Source organism: Acomys minous (assembly GCF_964271855.1).
Source record: "Acomys minous genome assembly, chromosome: 9".
Lineage (NCBI taxonomy): Eukaryota > Metazoa > Chordata > Mammalia > Rodentia > Muridae > Acomys > Acomys minous.
The window spans coordinates 24,455,122-24,474,461 of record NC_140490.1 but is presented as its reverse complement, the minus strand read 5'-3'; the positions used below and the strand labels follow the sequence as shown (position 1 = coordinate 24,474,461).

General features: G+C 38.3%; 1 protein-coding gene across 1 annotated transcript in view; it reads left to right on the top strand.

Annotated features, from left to right (window-relative positions):
* The window catches only part of ZNF385D (zinc finger protein 385D), an 897,446-nt gene that overhangs the window by 211,210 nt on the left and 666,896 nt on the right, over positions 1-19,340 (top strand). The window contains exon 2 of the mRNA XM_084794479.1: positions 11,563-11,781. Within this exon, the coding sequence (XP_084650605.1) occupies positions 11,563-11,781 (219 nt within the window). The remainder of the gene's footprint in view (positions 1-11,562; positions 11,782-19,340) is intronic.

The window sequence follows — 19,340 nt, the reverse complement described above, 5'->3', positions numbered from 1 at the left end:
GGTGTCTGCTCAAACTATTGCACTATCTAAGGACAATACAAGTAGTAAACACTGAACCCCTACTCTGATCTGGCCAATGGACTGGACATCCTCCACAGTTATGTGGAGAGCAGGGACTAAATCTGACATGAACTCTAGTGCCCCATATTTGATAACCTTCCCTTGGAGGGGAGCCCTGGTAGCCCTCAAAGAAAGAATAGGCAGACTACCAAGATAAGACTTGTTAGCCTGCAACCATAAAGCAGGGAAGGATATTCCCCTCAACACGGATCTAAGCGAAGGTGATAGGGTGGGGGTGGAAGGGTAGGAGGAATGGAAGAATATGAGTGATGGGAGAACAACTGAGTTGTAATCTGAATAAATTAATAGAAAAAAGAAAGAAAGAAACAAAAAGTTAAATAGAGGCTTTTGAAAATATGTGGTCTGGGTCTCAAGATGAGGGCTCACCTTGTGGCCTTTCTGTTCATGTGTGGCACAAACATGGACTCATGTTTTCCCAAGGGAGCTCTGGGAGTGGAAGAGGACTTCACCAGGCTAGAATTTGAGAGGAAATTGTATATTGCTTAAGAACAATGATATAATTTTATAGTACTTTAAAACTTCACAAGATATCACCAATTATGTTGCAATTTAAGATTTGATCTCAGCTGTTCTTGAATATAGATTCCAGTTAGCAGTTTACTTTCCTTTAAAAAAAATACTAACGAGGATAATTTTGTGGGTACCTTTTTGAATGCTCAGTAAGAGTTCACTCACATGGTAAAGTCTGTGATTACATCAGGGATCACCCATTTTGCTTCATGGATGGAATGGGATGAAATCTATAAGTGAAACATAATTTGATGTCCTTGATTTACCTATGTACTCCCTGATAAGGTTCAGGAAAGTAAAATATATCTCACTAAAATGATATTAAACAATAGCTGCTACATAGTAAAATTATACTGATTCCTCATGAGTGATACCAATCATCTGCTGTTCTGTGGCTTTTCTCCAGTTTCTCTTTGATATCTGAATTTTTCAAGCTGTGTTTTGATGAGCTTATATCTATCTAAATACCCATACATATTTCTATGTATGATGATGTATATGCCATTGACATTGAATACTATTTTATAGATATGTTATTTATTAGTTATTAACAAACTTAGAGTAATGCTTTCTGCATGCCTTGTGTTTGAGAAATTTCTGAGTATTGCAGTTTTAATTTTTAATTTTACAGTGCACTCTAGTGGGGAATGAGTTCAATGCAAAGTAGTATCTATGTTGGTATGTCATGACATTGTGGCAAATTTACTATTGTAGCAGTAAGACATGAAAACTAGTGTGGCATTATAATAACAATAAAGGTAAAATGACACAAATGGGATATACATGTTATCCATCTCAGATAAAGTATATTTTTTAAAAGAAAATCACTCTTACAATTGAGAATTTACTAGAAAAGTTGTTTGTTGGTTCCTTGCTGTATATTTAGTGTATAAACAAATATGAATATGCATGTATAGAGGTCACTCATATATATACATCCTACTATAAAGAAGAACTAAATGAACATTAATTCCTAATTTTGTTGACCAGGGAGAGCATGACATGACTTAAAAATATTTGTTTGCATTATTTCATCTCTTAGTTTTGTACGTTTTGACCAGATCCCATTTGAATGCTTTGAGAATGCTCTGCCATTCCTACAGTTGCCTTTCTGCCATTGAGAGGCTCTTCAGCCTTTTCTGAGTTGTTGCAAACAGAGGCTTAAAACCACAGTGGTGAGGTTGCTGACAATGGAAATTTCACTCCAGTTATGCAGGATCCACTTTCATAGCATCAGTGAGGTTGCAGATACATACTCTTTCATGATTTTTTTATTTCAATTTATTCAGATTACATCCTGATCATTATTCCTTCCCTCTTATCTTCCTGTTCCCTCCCTCCTTCTTTTACCCTATTCCTTTTCCCTAGACTTCTGACAGAAGGGGACCTCCTCCCCCACCATATTACCACAGCCTCTAAGATCTCACTGGAATAGTATGGATCCCCTTCCTCTGTGTGCCTGCAAGGCCTCCACAACAAGAGGAAGTGATCAAATTGGGGGGGGGGGTACACCAGAGTTCATGTCATATGCAGTCATGACTCTCCACACAATTGTGGAGAATGAGCTGACTATTGGCAATATCTGAACTGGGGTTCTAAGATTTCCTGGATTCATTATTCTTGGTTGGTGCAACAGTTTGTGCAGGCTCCCCAGGGTTCAGATCTGCCAACCTTGATAGTGTCCTTGTAGGGCTCCTGAAACCTCTGGGTCCTTCTATCCCCTCATTCTTCCATACTACCTGGAGTCCAGCAGTTAGTTCCATCATCTTTCCTGATCTCTCATTGGGTGGAGTCTCTCACAGGACATTTATGTTGGGATAAAATCCACTTATAAGTGAGTGTATATCAAGCGTGTCTTTCTGGGTCTATGTTACCTCACTCAGCATGATTTTTTTCTAGTTCCATACATTTGCCTGCAAATTCATGATTTCCATATTTTTGATAGCTAAATAGTATTCCTTTGTGTAAATGTACCAAAGTTTCTTTATCCATTCTTTGGTTGAGGGATATCTAGTTTGTTTGCTGATTCTGGCTATTACAAATAAAGCTGCTACGAGCATAGTTGAACAAATGACTTTGTTGTATAGTAGAACATCTTTCAGTTATATGACCAGGAGTGGTATGGCTGGATCTTGTACTAGGATTATGCCAAATTCTCAACAGAGGAGTCTCAAATGCTGAGAAACACCTAAAGAAATTCTCAACATCCTTAGTTATCAAGGAAGTGCAAATCAAAATGAATCCAAGATTCCATCTTACACCTACAAGAATGGCTAAGATCAAAAACTCAAGTGATTATACATGCTGGCAACAATGTAGAGAAAGGTGAATACTCCTCCATTGCTGGTAGGAGTGCAGACTCTTCCACCCACTTTGGAAATCAACCTGCCATTTTCTCTTTCTCGATTTATACACAATTTTACTAACTTTAAAGCCATCTTAAATGATTCCTTTGAAAATAAATGTTACTACAGTTGTAGAATTTGGTCTTTACAAATAGGTACAAGTATTCTTTTAATCTTCTGTTAGATTGAGTCCGTCAAGGAAGTATTTTAAAAGTGTAAGCCACCTGTACTTGTCTAAATTGCTGTCCCTTCCTCACATAAGATTTTTCTTCCCACAATAAAGCAAATTTTAAAAAATCTCATTTTAAAATAGATTCCACAAGAAATTAACTATTGGTTTAATCTTTTATTGAGAAGAATAACTTCTTTAAAGCATGTTTTCTTATATTTAAATGTTTTGATACACGATCTTATTTCCTCAAATTTATATTAAAACAGACAGTTTCTCATCTGTTAAAATTTAGAAGATTAACTATTTACCAATTGCCCTTGTAAATTGAATTACTGCTACTGCAACTTTAAAAAAAATGTAATTGTGTGTGAAATGTGTTGCAGACTTACAAATACCTAGCAGTTCTTATTTTAAATTTGTAATGGCAGGAACTATTAATAACAAAGTTATTGTACATTTGACATGCCACTTAGAATATTCTGAGAGTGGAGGCAATTTATAGATGTTTCCACAATATGCCTATTATATGACTGTTAGCATATGCCATCTAGTCTCTTTTTATGTGATGTTATATTATTTTAGCTCATGGATATTTTTGGTATATTGACTAGGAAGCATATCACACAAAAAGGGAACAATTAGTTATGAATGGAACAAACCGTGGTGTCTGAGTAACTAGCTGTAGAAGATAAATCTGCTGTTACTAGAAAGACTGCCTTCAACTCAGAAAGCTTGCTTTATTTATTTATTTATTTATTTATTTATTTATTTATTTTTATTAATTAATTTATTAATAAAAAACCATTTGAATGGTTATCCCATCCCTTGTATCCTCCCATCTTCCCTCCCTCCTATTTTCCCCAAGTAGAAGGATCCAGAGGGTCCTAGAAATCTACAAGTAGAACATTATGATAGGCAGATTTGGGCCCAGGGGTCCCACTCAAACTAAGGCACCAGCCAAGGACAATATAGGTGCTAAACTTTAAACCCCAACCCAGATCTAGCCAATGGTCAGAACATTCTCCACAGTTGAGTGGAGAGTGGGATATGACTATCTCCTGTACTCTGGTGCCTCACATTTGACCATGTCCTCTGGAGGAGGAGACCTGGTGGGACTCAGCTGAAGGACAGCAGGTTACCAAGAAGAGACTTGATACCCTAACAGAAAGCTTTATAACACACACGGCTTTAGTGATGGATCTTGTGACTATTTAGAGTTGTTTCCATCAGATAAGGATGAGCCAGTTACAAGACACTCACAGAAAAAGACACACACACACACACACACACACACACACACACACACACACACACACACACACACCTCATAATGAATCATTCACAGACTCTCCTTTCTCTTTAAGTCCCCATAGCCATTAATATGAAATCAGAGTATCTCAACTACACTGTTTGGTAGCAAGTTGTAAGTCCCAGTCCACACGTAAAAGGTAAGGAGTATTTCCTGTCTCTCCATATCACCACATTGATGGAATATCTACATAAGTTTGGAAAATATTTATATGAGAGGGATATATGTTCCAAGTTTTAAGTGTCACTAACACATTTTATACCTTGGTTCAAACCTCAATGGTGTTATTAAATGTTCCTTGATTTTTCTAGCTTTGCTCATGGAAGTACTTTCAGTGCTATCTAAAATTTTGATCCTTACTTTGAAACACTAAATTTAGGGGCTAACAGTAGCATGGCTTGTTTCTCATAGCTGGCATGGACTAGAGAAAATGAGAATGCAGCAGTCTTGATGACAGCACATGGTCTTTGTATAAGCAGTGACATTTCAGCTTCTGTCAAGACTATTTATTCACTTGGTGCCAGAAGATGGCTCAGTGGGAAAGGGCAATTCTTGCCAAGATTATGGTCTGGTTGTTATCTCATATGGTAGAAAGAGAGAACTAACTCTTACAAATTTGTCCTTTGATATGCACAGACAAAACATAAAAATAATTTGTAAAACTAAATGAGTGTATTGTAAGAATTAAGCTGCACATCATTGGGTGGGTGTATGTGTGTTATGTTATTTCAGGTTTCTTTTTTCTCAATTAATTCTCAGATATATTGATTACTATTGTTAAAAATGAAATATCTATGTATGAATAAGGCTGCTATGAGCATGGTTGAGCAAATTTTCTTGTTGTGTGCTGGAGCACCTTCTGGGTATATTCCAAGGAGTGGAATAGCTGGGTCTTGAGGAAGCCCTATTCCTATTTTTCTGAGATAGCACCAGATAGATTTCCAAAGTGGCTGTACTAGTTTGTATTCCCACCAGCAATGAAGGAGTGTTCCTCTCTCCCCATATCCTCGCCAGCATGTGGTGTCGCTTGAGTGGAGAGTGGGATATGACTTTCTCACATACTCTGGTGCCTCACCTTTGACCATGTCCCCTGGAGGGGGAGACCTGGTGGCACTTAGAGGAAGGACAGCAGGTTACGAAGAAGAGACTTGATACCCTATGAGCATATACAGGGGGAGGTAATTCCCCTCAGGAACAGTCATAGGGGAGAGGAATAAGGGGACAATGGGAGGGAGGGAAGAATGGGAGGATACAAGGGATGGGATAACCATTGAGATGTAACAAGAATAAATTAATTAGAAAAAAGGAAAAAAGGAAATATCCTGTGTGTGTTACTTTTAAATTATTCCTTTGAGTTTGTGACATTACATTGATCTCAATACCCAAAAAACTAAACTATACACAACCCAATATTTAATTACTACATGTATTAACTTTGGTTCTTAACTGTGCTTCATGAAACTGTCTAGTTAAGTATTACATGGAGCCCCACCTCTTCAGTGTCCAAGAAATTGATGAAGTGTCACAAAGTTCATGTAGAGACCATGTGATCAGAATGTGAATTTAAGTTTAATATGTATTTGTGATTAATGAATCTTTTCTAAAGGGAACTCAAATGAGTTCCTTTAGAAATTCACTTCCAAAATTTAAGCACAATACCCTTACCACATTGACAGGAAATTTAATTTATGCATATTGTATCCTCCACCGGACAGTGCCAGTTTACATATAATATTCTTGTCAAAACTATACATGTTTTCTAATGTCAGAACCCTATTCTAATGTTTCTTTTAGAGTCCAATTACATATAATTGTGTGTACAATAGTGAACATACCTGACCTTCTTTTCCCTTTAAGAGTTGTTATCTTTGCTCCTTGACCACAATTCTCATTTATGGTGTCTGCTGCTGTCTTCAATGTCTCCCATGATGAAAAAAGCCATGATGTGTAGCAAGTGAATCTCATAGTCTAGAAAGGAAAATTCTTCTGTATTTTCATCCCTACTGAAGTATTGGCGGAAAATCTTCTTTTATGTTACTATATAGAAATGTGGACTAGGCAAGACAGTATTTGCTTCTAAACATTAATATATTTTTTAAAGTGATGTTACAAGTTCTCACCAGTAACAACAACCTTTGAAGCCTTGTTTAAAAATCTCGTCAGTCGTTTCTTTTGTAGGATATAAAGCATCCTTTAGAGCTAACTTCTTGAATAGACATTGAAGAATTTCTTTCGTGATAAATCAACAAGTGGTTGCCATGCGAAGTTTTGAGGTATGCAGAAAAACTAAAGGACAAAAGTCTATTGTGATTTCACCATTGAAAAGAAAGTATCGCCACTACTTGTCATCTAGTGTACTTCACATAGCTTTAAGCCTGTCATTCACACTTCTTTATTTCTAAATTTATTTAATCACTTTACATCCCAGTTGTGGCCCCTCACTACTCTTCTCTCAGTCCCACTCTCCCTTCCTCCTCTCTCTTCCTCTCTTCCTCAGAAAAGGGAGCCCCCTACCCATCCACCCCAGCTCATCAAGTCGCATCAGAATTGAGTTTGTCACACTTCCCTGTGGCCTGGAAAGGCATTCCCATCAGAGGGAAGTGATTGAAAGTAGGCAACAAAGTCCATGTCAGAGACAGTCCCCCTTTACTTGCGGACCCACATAAAGCCGGAGCTGCCCACCAACTATATCTTTGTAGACAGCCCAGGTCCAGTCTGTGCATAGTCCTGGGTTGGTGCTTCAGACTCCACAGGACCCTCTAGGCTGTTGGTCTGCTGGTCTTCTTCTGGAGCTCTTGTCACCTCTAGGGCCTTTTATTCTTCCTCCCATTTTTCTACAAGATGCTTTATGGTTCAATCAATGTTTGGCTGTGAGTCTCAGCATCTTTTTCAAACCACTGTTGTGTGGAGCCTCTCAAATGACAACTCTGATAGGTTCCTGTCCGCAAGCATAGTAGAGTAGCATTAATATTGTCAATGGTTGGCTTTCTTTCATGGCGTGGTCTTGGGTTGGGCCAGACATTGATAGAACAATACCTCAAGCTCTGTTCTATCTGCTCTCTCTTTATCCCGTTAGGTCTTGTAAGCAGAGTACATTTGGTATCAAAGTTTTTGTGGGAAAGTTGATGTTCTTTGCCTGCCACTAGTAGTCTGGTCTAGTTAGATAGTGTCCTCTTCAGTCTCAATGATCCCTGCTAGTAGGAGTCTCAGCTAATGTCTTCCTCATATCCTTGCAAAAGCCTATGCTGACTTTGGTCTCTAGCTTGTCACAGAGATGCCCCCACCCAGTTTCTCTTTTCTCTGCAGGCCTTCTGTCCTCTTGCTCTGACTCTCCACAGGGCATGCACCCAAAAGATGCTCCACCATACACAAGGACATTTGCTCAACTATGTTCATAGCAGCTTTATTTGTAATAGCCAGAATCTAGAAATAATCTAGATGTCCCTCCACCAAAGAATGGATAAAGAACCTGTGGTACATTTACACAGTGGAATACTACTCAGCCATTAAAAACAAAGAAATCATGAAATTTGCAGGCAAATGGGTGGAAGTAGAAAAGATCGTCCTGAGTGAGGTAAACCAGACCCAGAAAGAAACACATGGTATGCATTCACTTTTAAATGGACTTTAAACATTTAGTGCAGGATAAACATACTTCAATTCACTGACCCAAAGAAGATAAATAACAAGGAGTACCCAAGGAATGATGCTTAAAGCTCGTTCATAAGGGGAAATAGAATAGACAGAGGTTGTGGTTCATTCACATTTCTTAAAATAAAACACAAAATCTGGTGTTAAAATGTTTTCCACTTTTTCTACTTTTGTTAAGTAGAAGCTAACTCAATAGAACTCATGATTGTCCTTCTGCCTCAGCTTCTGAAGTGCACGATTTTAGAAGTGAATCATCATGCACTGCTGCCATTCTCTTTTCAATGGATTTACAATAACATAGATGAGTGATTTATTTAGTCATTTAGTGAATAATATTTAAGACAACAGAGTTAAGATATTAAAGTAATACAAAAGAATTCTTACATATTTTAAATATTTTATGAATAAATATTTATTTATGAAAGAAAAGCTAATATGTTTGTATTATACCATTATTTGAGGAAGCCTACAGGTTGATATTTTAAATGTGATTCTTTCACTGTTTCGATTATATCATCAATATTGTTTTAATGAGATTCCCTAAATAAGAAAATTAATGAATCATTTTTAATAAGAGGGCAATCATGTGAAGCCCAATGCAAGACAAAGAACTACAGGCAATCAAGAAATGCTGACAGCACGAGGAATAGTCTTCTTTGAAGAAGAGGATCTGAATCCCATCCCAATCAATTATTTAATATAAAGTTGTGAGCTCCTAAATCTTACATATATAAGTAACATTATGCAGACTTATCAGCTTGTATTTAAATATTAGCAATGTATATCACACAATTAGGGAGAATGTATTTGAGAGAGAGAACAAGGTTAATTCATGGGAGAGGTTGAAGGAAGGAAAGGAAAAGGAAAACAATGTTATTATATTTTTATTTCAAATAATTAACATCATTTAAAGTGACATTGTTTAACATATCTTAAATAATAAGTATATAAAGAAAACTTCAGTGTAGAATGCCTGCATGTTCGTTGATGCCCTAAAAAATGAAGGAAATAGAGGCAGGATAATTGCTTGTTGGATTATGAATAGATGGTGAAGATGCAGAACACATAGAAAATGGGAGATTGCTTACATTTAAGGAAAAAGAAAATCATGAAATTTTCGGGGAATGCATGAAATTGGAAGATAATACCGTGATTGCATTAACACAAGCCACAAAATAAAACCACTGCATGGTCTCTCTCATATAAGGATCCTAGTTTTGTCCCTCTAGTATTGTACATCTATCATGAAGCACCTGTGCAAGCCAGGAAGCAAGGAAGGGAGCAGCAGGCAGTATTACACTAAGAAAGTAGGGATAGTACAAATGGATAGAAAGAGAGTAAAGAGAGGGGATGCTGTTGATGTAAATGTTCAGGCAGTGAGGGAGCTGGAGACATAGGAGTCATGGTGGGGAGAGGACTGATCAGGATAAAGAGAGCATAAGAAACCATTCGCAAAGGAAGATATGTCCACTTATGCAATGGTGGCTTGACTGTTGTGGAGTAATTGACTGGTGTCTGAATGGATTCAAAACTGGCCCCATGATAGGTGTGTGTTGGGGCAGGGAGACACCAGTGTATGCTACTATCTGTCTGGCTAACAGTGTGAAGTATAGGGAGACAGAAGGCTGATTCATGGAACATATAAACTGGCACAGGTTGAAACTTCTCTTTAAAAACCTCTGCTATCACAAAAGACAAAAGCAGCTTCCAGCCTTAATCAGAGAAACCAACCCTTAAAATGAACTGTGATGACTGCGGATACATGACTGTGTAAGATACAGAAATATGAGCTTAGACCTAAACAAGTCCTGTATACCATCCCCTCTTTGGCCTAGGAGACACTGTGGAAGAGGGAGGGATGTAGGAGTTGGAAGATAAGGAGATAAAGTATGAAACACCATTAGCTAGACTTCATACAGATATTGTAATCATTAGCTCACCTCAACGTTAATTCCTTGCTCTAGGTCCACAAAGACAAGCCTTATTAAGTTATCGGTCCAGTAAAAGGAAAGAAATCACAGGCTCATAATGTTTAGCTTGGAATTTGAGGCTATTGATGGATTGTGGTAGAGGGGAAATACCTGTCCTCAGCTATTCCCTCTGCTAATCTCACCAGGCTCCATTGGACAATCTCAAACCCACAATTACAGAACAAAATAAATGAGGAGAAACATATGAAAGAGAGAGAGAAGAGAGAGAGAGAGAGAGAGAGAGAGAGAGAGAGAGAGAGAGAGAGAGAGAGAGAGAGAGAATCAATGGCTTCTGTCATCACCAGCATTTTTAACACCACAACTGGATTCATTGAAGAATATGGCCAAATGAGATAGAGAGATCATAGTTAGGGCAGGTGTGTTCTCCTGAGGTCCTTGTAACAAGAGCACAGAAAGATGTCAGATGACTTGGAAATGAAGAGTAAATAGAAGATGCTATAGTCACTTAGCTATTACAGTCTTTAGGCCAAAATAGTTGAAATTGTGAATACACATAATGAATGCTTTCCAAGAAAAATCACAGAACAATGATGTATTTTTACACTGTGCTTATGAAGTTATGAGCCTGAGACCATTTTGGATTTTTAGTACATCTTTTGTACTTCAGTGCTAGTATATAGAACACTGAGTGTTAATACAGTTTTAGCAATTTTGTGTGCACGGAATATGTCCAAGTAGGTATAGGTCACTTTCATATAATGGCAATGGATTTGAAAATGAAAAGAATTAAAGGTAAGTTGGAACTGGAAATAGGGAGCAAGCATGTCAGGCAGCTTTGCCGCTGAACATCTCCAGCCTGCTTTTTACTTTGAGAGAGAGGGGGGGGAGGGAGGGGGAGGGAAGGAGGGAGAGAGAGAGGGAGAGGGAGACAGAGAGACAGAGAGACAGAGAGACAGAGAGACAGAGAGACAGAGACAGAGACAGAGACAGAGAGAGAGCATCTCAACATGTTGTCCTGGTTGACCTTGAACTTACTATCTTTTGTCTTAGCCTACTCAGTGGCTAAGATTTTATACTTGGTACTATCAGACCTGGCTGAAATTAAGTAACTTTTATTTCACTAAATTGAAAAAAAATTACCTAATACATTTATATATTCTAAAGAGTATAATGAACAGAGTGGCTGGCATGTACATAAAATACATGCTTATTCTGACTATGCCTCATGAATTATTTGTTTGGCCTTAAGCTAGTCTTTTAACCACCATTTAGCTTCCCCAGCTATGGGATTGGACAACTGAAATATCTCTTCCATTGTTATGGTGGTGAAATAAGATGATGTGTGCAATCTGAACACAGCACCTGAGCACAGCACCAAGTCAAATGGTTTCTATTTGTATTCTACTAGGAAGGCAACCTTCCCCACCCCTTGGGAATTGGAAATACAACCTACCAACATGAGAAAAAGGGGGTAATTTAATGTGCAAGCTCTTAGAGCCTTGTTTATTTGATGCCTTGCTGGGGGATCTAGATATTCAACTTCCTGCTCATCCCTTTCTCCAGATTTCACAAGTGCACAAGATGGAGAGAGTGATACTGAATTATTGTCTGATGAGTTTGAAGAGAGACCAGAACGGGAAAAGAAGCAACCGAACTTCACCTTGTGCGGTGTGTGTAACATTCAGCTGAACTCAGCTGTTCAAGCACAAATTCATTACAATGGCAAATCTCACCAGAAGAGGCTGAAACAACTCACCAATGGAACACTGAAGAGCGACAGTGGTAAGCTCCATTGAAGTGCATGCACAGTTTTACACCATCAGCTTCAGAGGTGTGTCTGCAGATGTGAAGGTAGAACAGATGAGTCTCTGTTTCAAAGCCAACAGTCATTTAAAATCTTGATTAGAATTCTCTGTTTAGTTCTAAGCCCCATTTCTCAATGGGGTTATTTGGTTTGGTGGTGTTTAATTTCTTGAGTTCTTTATATATTTTGGATATTAGACCTTTGTCAGATGTAGGGTTGGTAAAGATCTTTTCCCAGTCTGTAGGCTGTTGCTTTTTTCTCTTGACAGTGTCTCCTGCCTTACAGAAGCTTCTCAGCCTCATGAGGTCTCATTTATTAATTGTTGACCTTAAGGCCTGGGCTGTTGGTGTTCTGTTCAGGAAGTTGTCTCCTTAAGCAGAGCCATTTCTCCTGGTAAGAGGAGAAATATGGCTTATTGTGTCTGTATTATACTGTGGCAACAAGGAAATTTTTAGAACTTGAAAAATGTTGGTAGGAGTTTCCTGATGTTTCCTTTTGAAATAGGTTTACAAATGGATGTTCTTTTCTAGTGTATATAACGATAGAGTTTCTTGATGTTTGCTTTTGATATAAATGGATAGAAATGAATGTTCTTACAGTATTAGTGTGAAACTGGGATTTTGAGTGTTTGAGGCAGCAGGTGTGTAGTATACTGTTGGTTAGTATGACTGTGAATGACTTGGGTTAGTATATATTTTTTCTTAGAGAGGTATCTAATTTAATAAGCATGTTGTTGAAGTTAGTAGTAAAATTAATAGTTTGTTAGATCATTTGGCACTCTTGTTTTAAAGTAGGTGTTGACTGTATGAAGAAACAGTTCTAAAGATTAAATGCTTTGCAAAACTCATGTGAGGTAATTAGCAAATAAGAGGATGTGGAAGAAATTAGTGGACTTTTATGGAGAAGGTACTTTGAGGAACTAAAGAGGTAATAACTAGAAAGATAATTACAATGTGTTGTCTGATCAGAAATTCCTGTTTGGTGAATAAAATATGAATCTTTGCTGACTATTCATAAGGCTGAAAATCAATGTGTGTAGTTTTTTGACCGCATAAAGTTATATCATTTTGTACTACTGAATAAGGGGACATTTGGAAAATAGAAACTCCTTCAACTGTGTTGTGTCCATACTTGTGTGTGGCTGCCTGTGTACCTGTTTGCATGGTTACATGCTGTAATATTCTATTGGAAAGAATTTCAGATTTTCTCTTTCAAATGTATAATATGTAGTTTATTGTTGATGTTATTTGAGATTAATATTTAAGATACAAAAACTTGTAAACAGAGCTTGTGACTTGAGCTCTAGTATGTTCACCAGCATAGCAGGAACCTAGAAAGCAAATAGACATACATTATTATATATAATATACATATTCCAGTCATTGCCCAGAACTGCCTGAGAAAAATATGTTACTTAGCACCAGCTTCTATATCAACTCACCTTGAATGACAGAATTCAGTCTTATACTGCTGGTCTTAAGGATTTTATGTCCCTTAGTTTACAGTCAAACTTCTGTAGGATAAATCTCAGGTGTTACAGTATAAATAAGTAAAGTCCCAATACTTATAACCCAAACCAAATCCTGCCACAAACAATGACCAAATTTTTTCAAACTATAAGACCTTGAATAAATTGCATCATATTTGATATTTTAAAATAATCACACCAGTGCCCTTATTATGGGTTAGATCTAGCTAAGGACTTTACATGTGTGTGGTTTTATTAATCATTTCCTCCCAACTAGCTTGGATGATAGACAGTACCTTTCTTTTGTATATGTAGACATTAACGATGGTTTTGACTGACTCATGTGCTGGTCATAGACCTCTGTTACTTGTTCAAACTACCAAGCAAAGAATCTCCTCTCCCCGTAAATAGCTGCACTTCTTCAGCCTACTGTCTCCCAAAAAATCATATTGAAAAATGTTGGGCTTTTCTCTGTTCAAACAGAGAAATTTTATTGCTAGGAGAATGGATAAAATTGAAATTCTGTTGCATTCCCCCAAAATACCTTAATCAATATACTATTCAACAATGTATCAGTGGGATTTTTTGTGAAGGTAATTGCTGTTGAAGGCATTTTAGGTTACTATACAGGTCACTGCAAACCACCATGATTCACTGGATCTCTAGAAGAGATAATTTACATTCATTTGGTCTGAAACTACACTTCAAAGGAAGGTGGACGTGATTATGAAACCAGCAGATATTACAGTCAAGTGCTGAGGACTCACATAATTAGAAGAGCTTTTGAAGGTAGCGGTATGTGCTCTGCTATCTACGGATGTGTGGCGAAGCTGGCCTCAGTCTGAGCTGGGTCTGGTTCTGAGGAAACTGGAACTGGAGTGTGTATTGTAAATATAAGGATTAACAGAGGGATATAATGATGTAGGACAAAAAGAACTAGAATACTTTTTTTTCTTTTTATTTTTTAAATACATTTTTATTAATTTATACATATTACATCTCAGTTGTTAGCCCATCCCATGTATCCTCCCACTCCTCCCTTCCTCCCACTTCCCCCCTACTCCCCTCCCCTCCCCTAAGTCTGTGTCTGAGGGGGACCTCCTCCCCCTGAATATGCTCATACGGTATCAAGTCTCTCCTTGGTGACCTATTATCTTTCCTCTGAGTGCCACCAGGCATCTCCGTCCAAGGGACATGTTCAAATATGGGGCACCAGAGTTTGTGTGAAAGTTAGATCTCCTTCTCCACTCAACAGTGGAGAATGTCCAGAATACTTTTTATTATCAATTTAAAATTTGGAGGGACTCTGGCACATAAAACATGTGTGTCCTGAAGGAAGGAGTAAGTTATAAGAACCACTCAGTGTATTTTAGATTTCAGTGATGCTCAGCCCTAGGATATCCTCATTAAAAAAAAAAAACCATTACAGTGTATGCTGGATCCCAAGGTGTAAATCGAAATCAGTATTTAGCCTACTTGGTAGAGGTTAAGAAGAACAACTGTGCTTGCACATAAGAGAGATAGGAAATAAAAACTGATTCAATTAAAACCCTAGTGTTTTTAGGATAGCCATTCCTTACGTTCTGTCATGTGCTTTCAGTAAAATAATAATAATAATAATAATAATAATAATAATAATAATAATAATAATAATAATAATAATAATAAATTTTTAAAATTACCTAGACCTGTTTGCTATGTTTTTGCTTCACCTTACTCCACCCAGGTCACTTGTGACTTTTGTGCTAATCAGTTCCTACCCTGTTTCTTATACACAAAACTGAGACTTCTCCATGGCTATCAGACGAAGGCTTGATACAATTAGCTCTGCTATTTAGGATCATTTAGAGACTGGAGGAGATGGCGCAATTGGTAAAATGTTCATTGTGTAAACATGAAGAACTTAGCATGAATCCCCAGGACCCACTAAGAAGCTAAACATGATGACAGGCATCGGCAACTCCAAAGTTGGTAAGCAAAGAGAAGCATTCCCAGGAGTCTGCGGGCCAGCCAGTATAGTTAAATAAAAGTGTTTCCTGCCCAATGAACCTGTCTCTAACATGAGCAATGTCAGTCTCTGTCTTCCACATACATGTGAACATATACACACATGGATACTTTGACACACTTATCTCTTCTTACACCTCTGCATATATACTCTTTAAAACAGATTTTGTTTCATGGTGAAATTGCACAGAAAATGGGTCATTCTCATCTGTTCTCTTCCCTCCTGCTCCAGTGACAGTCTTCAGTCAGATCCACATTCTGCATTAGATTTGCTCCTGCAGTTGCATAGACTGTGTGTGCTCACAGTTACATCATGACTTCTACACATCATCAAGATTCCATTCAGAGTACTTTCACTGCCCTAAGTCTCCCATGCTTGATGACCAGTCCTCCTCAATAAGTCATAGTCACTGATTTTACTGACCCATGAGTTTTGTTTGTTTGTTTGTTTGTTTTTTATGTCCAGAATATCATTTGGTCAGGATCATGTGGTACACAGTCTTTACAAGGTGACCTCTTTCCCTCAAATAGATTCTTTTCATTTTAGTAACATGTTTTCATGTCCTGGTAGCTTTTTTCACTGTAGCAAGAAAAACCTATGTTAATCCTGTGTTTTTTTTATCTTTATTTATTGTGTTTTAAGTGCCCACAGAGACCAAAAGAGAGTGTTGGCTCCTAGAGCTGCACTTCCAGGTGTTTAGAGCTGCTCAGTGTTGGCACTGGTAACTGAATTATGGTCCTCTAAGATCAGTACATGTTATTAGCTGCAGAGCCATGTCTACAGCCTCAGTCCTGCACACTTTTAAAACACTTTGATTGGTGTTTTTGTGAATTTCACCTTATGCAACCCGATCTCACTCATATCCCTGTACAGCTGTACCTGCCTCCCCACTGACAACCTTCCTTCAAAAGAAAAAAATCTCATTGTGGAAGCTCTGATATGTCACAGTGTGCCCTACAATATACCCTCTTGTCTGCACATCTTTGCTTGCAAATGTTTATTGCAATAAGTCATTAGTCTAGTCCTAGACCTCAGGTTTGGAGCACTCTATCAATCCTGGAACCTCACTGGGACTTCTCTGCAATATCCTGTAGTTGCCTTGCATCGTAGAAATCCTGTAGTTTTGGATTTGTAGAATTGGCTCCCTCATGCACTCCAGCAGTTCATGGGTGGAGTAGACGTTGGCGTGGGCCAACACAAAGCCATGGATACAGACCTAAGTGGTTTCTAGGCAGGTCAGCCTGCCAGCTCTCCCACACCTACACCACCAGGGCGCTTTCTCCAGCAGAGCCTCAGCTAGCTCATCAAAAGCCACAACCCACAAGGGGCAGTACCAGACTTCCTATTCTCATTTCCTCAGGGCCAGCTCACCTATGTACGCACCAACTGTGCTGCCCAGGTGAGGAAGAGGGCTTTGTCATTTGTGTTGCAGCAGGTGAAGACCTGGGCCAGCTCTCCTCCTCTGAGGATCCTTTAGGCTGGTCTATCTGTAATCTCCATGGCAAAGGGCATCTCTACTGTGCTGCCCAGGCAAGGTGCAGGGCCTGCTGTCCTGAGTGTTGCAGTTGATAAGAAACAGGACCAGTTCTCCCATTCTCATGACCCAGGGACAGCTCTCCTGTCTAACATAGGTGGTAATGGGTAAGGGTAGGGGAAGGCACCTTACCCACACCACCATATACCAGTCAAGAGGCAGGGCTGGCTGTCCATATTTCTGCACTGCTAAGTACTTCAGCTGGCAAAGGGCAGAGACAGCTCTTCTGTTCTCATGCTCTCTGGGTCAGCTCTCCAAAGATGCCCAGATGCCCAAACAAGGGCCAGTTCTGAAGAACCCTAGGATGGCAACATGGCCCCAGGCAGCAGCCCAGACCAGAGACATCTATCTGGCCTTTGGTGATAACAGACCCTTGCTGCTTCAGGGCCATAGACATATATGACTCTGAGGGACAGCACATCCCAGGACCTCACTATGGTCTTAGGTGGCATTACTGGCTACTCACATCAGGCCCTTCCCCACTACTCTAGAGTCTTCAGTTCTGCCTGTCTTTATTGTGCCACCATCCTTCTGTTTAACTTTCTCTTCTATTTCTCCTTAGTGGCTCTTGGGGTCTCTGGGTGTCTAGCCTTGTCTCAGGAGTGCTTTCTTACCCAGGCAATGTGACACTAGACACTAGAGTCAGTTCAGGTATTATTTGCCCATGTTGGCCTGTGCAGCGCCAGACTGGTGGTCATCTCAGGCTCGCCCCCTCCATGTGGCCCTGTGTGGAGGATTGTCCCATCTCAGAAGTTCTGTACATTATTAATAACAAAACATCATGTTAGATTCTCTAGAGGAATATACAGGAATTGAAGACCTTCATGATTCAAAGGTGATTGTTAGAAATTTCTGTCATCTTTCGATAAACTTCAGTTTAGATGTCCAAAGAAATATGACAATAGAGATATTACCTGAATCAGTCAATATATATATATATATCTCCATAAGATATAGATAGATGAAAGATAGATAGATAGATAGATAGATAGATAGATAGATAGATAGATAATAGATAATTTGAGTGCATTTTTATTTGGATGTCTAAATAAAATAATAGACATTCAAATTATGGTCGGTATTCCATTAGAATTTTCTGAGTGAAAAAAATGTCATTCAATTTTGAGTGATTATAAAATATTATGTACTTATGGGAATATGTACATCAGAAGAACAATTATTAGAGCACTTGATCTAAATTGTGTCTCTTATGTATCTCAACAAAGAATGACATTTCTTATGTCATATCATTGATTAGATAAAATCATCTTACATCATAGTGACAAGCTAGCTGACATGCAGGAGTCAAAGGACTATTTTCATATGAGTGAGGCTGTACTATAGCAGTGTAAAGCCAATCACATGTTCATCACAAATTGTGCAGTCCTCAGCCTCCAGAGCCTTTTCTGCTGAGTTTGGAGAGATACAGGCACTTGTTGAAAACTGTCCCCATCAGATGGCAGCTGCCTCTTCCAAGCTCCCTTTTCCTGTGGAGTATCTTGTTTCCAATACCTGGTCAGGAGCGTACTACCAAGTTGTAGCCTCTTGCCTCAACACCAAGAGGCCATCTCTGAAAGGTCTTTCCAACAGATTGGCAGCAGGTGTCTCTGCTGGAATTAGTTAGACCTCAGACTTTCTTGATCTCTGTCTGATTCCTGCCTTCCAGTTCCCCTTCATACCTAGAAAATCTTCAGCTTCTGCTTCATAAAATTCCACATAAGACACCACTAGTGCATCTCTACTTTAACAATGTGCACCAAATTGAGTACAGTTTAATAGTTTCTCTACATTTATTTTCTGTTTGATGTCTTCAACATCAAAAGTTCAAAGGAATGAAAACAGAGCTAGAATCAATTTCTCCAGGTACTTTGTATACATCATCTATTGAATTCCAGTCAATGAGTGTCCAAAATAAGTGTAATTGCATCTATTTCACAAATTACCTAGCCAGGATCAAAGAGACTGAGATTTGCCAGTGTCTTCATTCATCTTCAGAATTGCTGCTATCTGTATGTTAATCTTAGGGTAAACACATGCCATTATCAGTAGAATTAGGCTGTATATTTGGGTATTTCTATATGCTGTTGAGTTTATGTCATCTTTTATATAATTTATATTATAAAAAGCTGATGATTACATTAAATTTTCATCAGCAAATCAACTGCTAATACATCGCAAGTAGAAAATAGTCATATAACTATAAACTTTACTAAGTTCCACTACACACATTTTCTATCACTTCAGAAACTATTCACAAACTATTCAATGTGAGGCGAGTTTTTTTTAATAGTGGCCCTAGGTATTTCTAGAACTAAAAATTAACTGAATATGTAGCTTTGGTCACTTTTCAGAGGTTAATGAAACCTATAGATCTCAGAAATTAAAATACAGATAGCTCTTTAGAAAATGTTTTGATTTAATAATTTTGATTCATGAGTATTTTGCAAATAGTGATTATTATTCTGATGATAAAAAATTACATAGTTAATTTATTCTGTACTCAAATGCACAAAATAAACTTAACCAG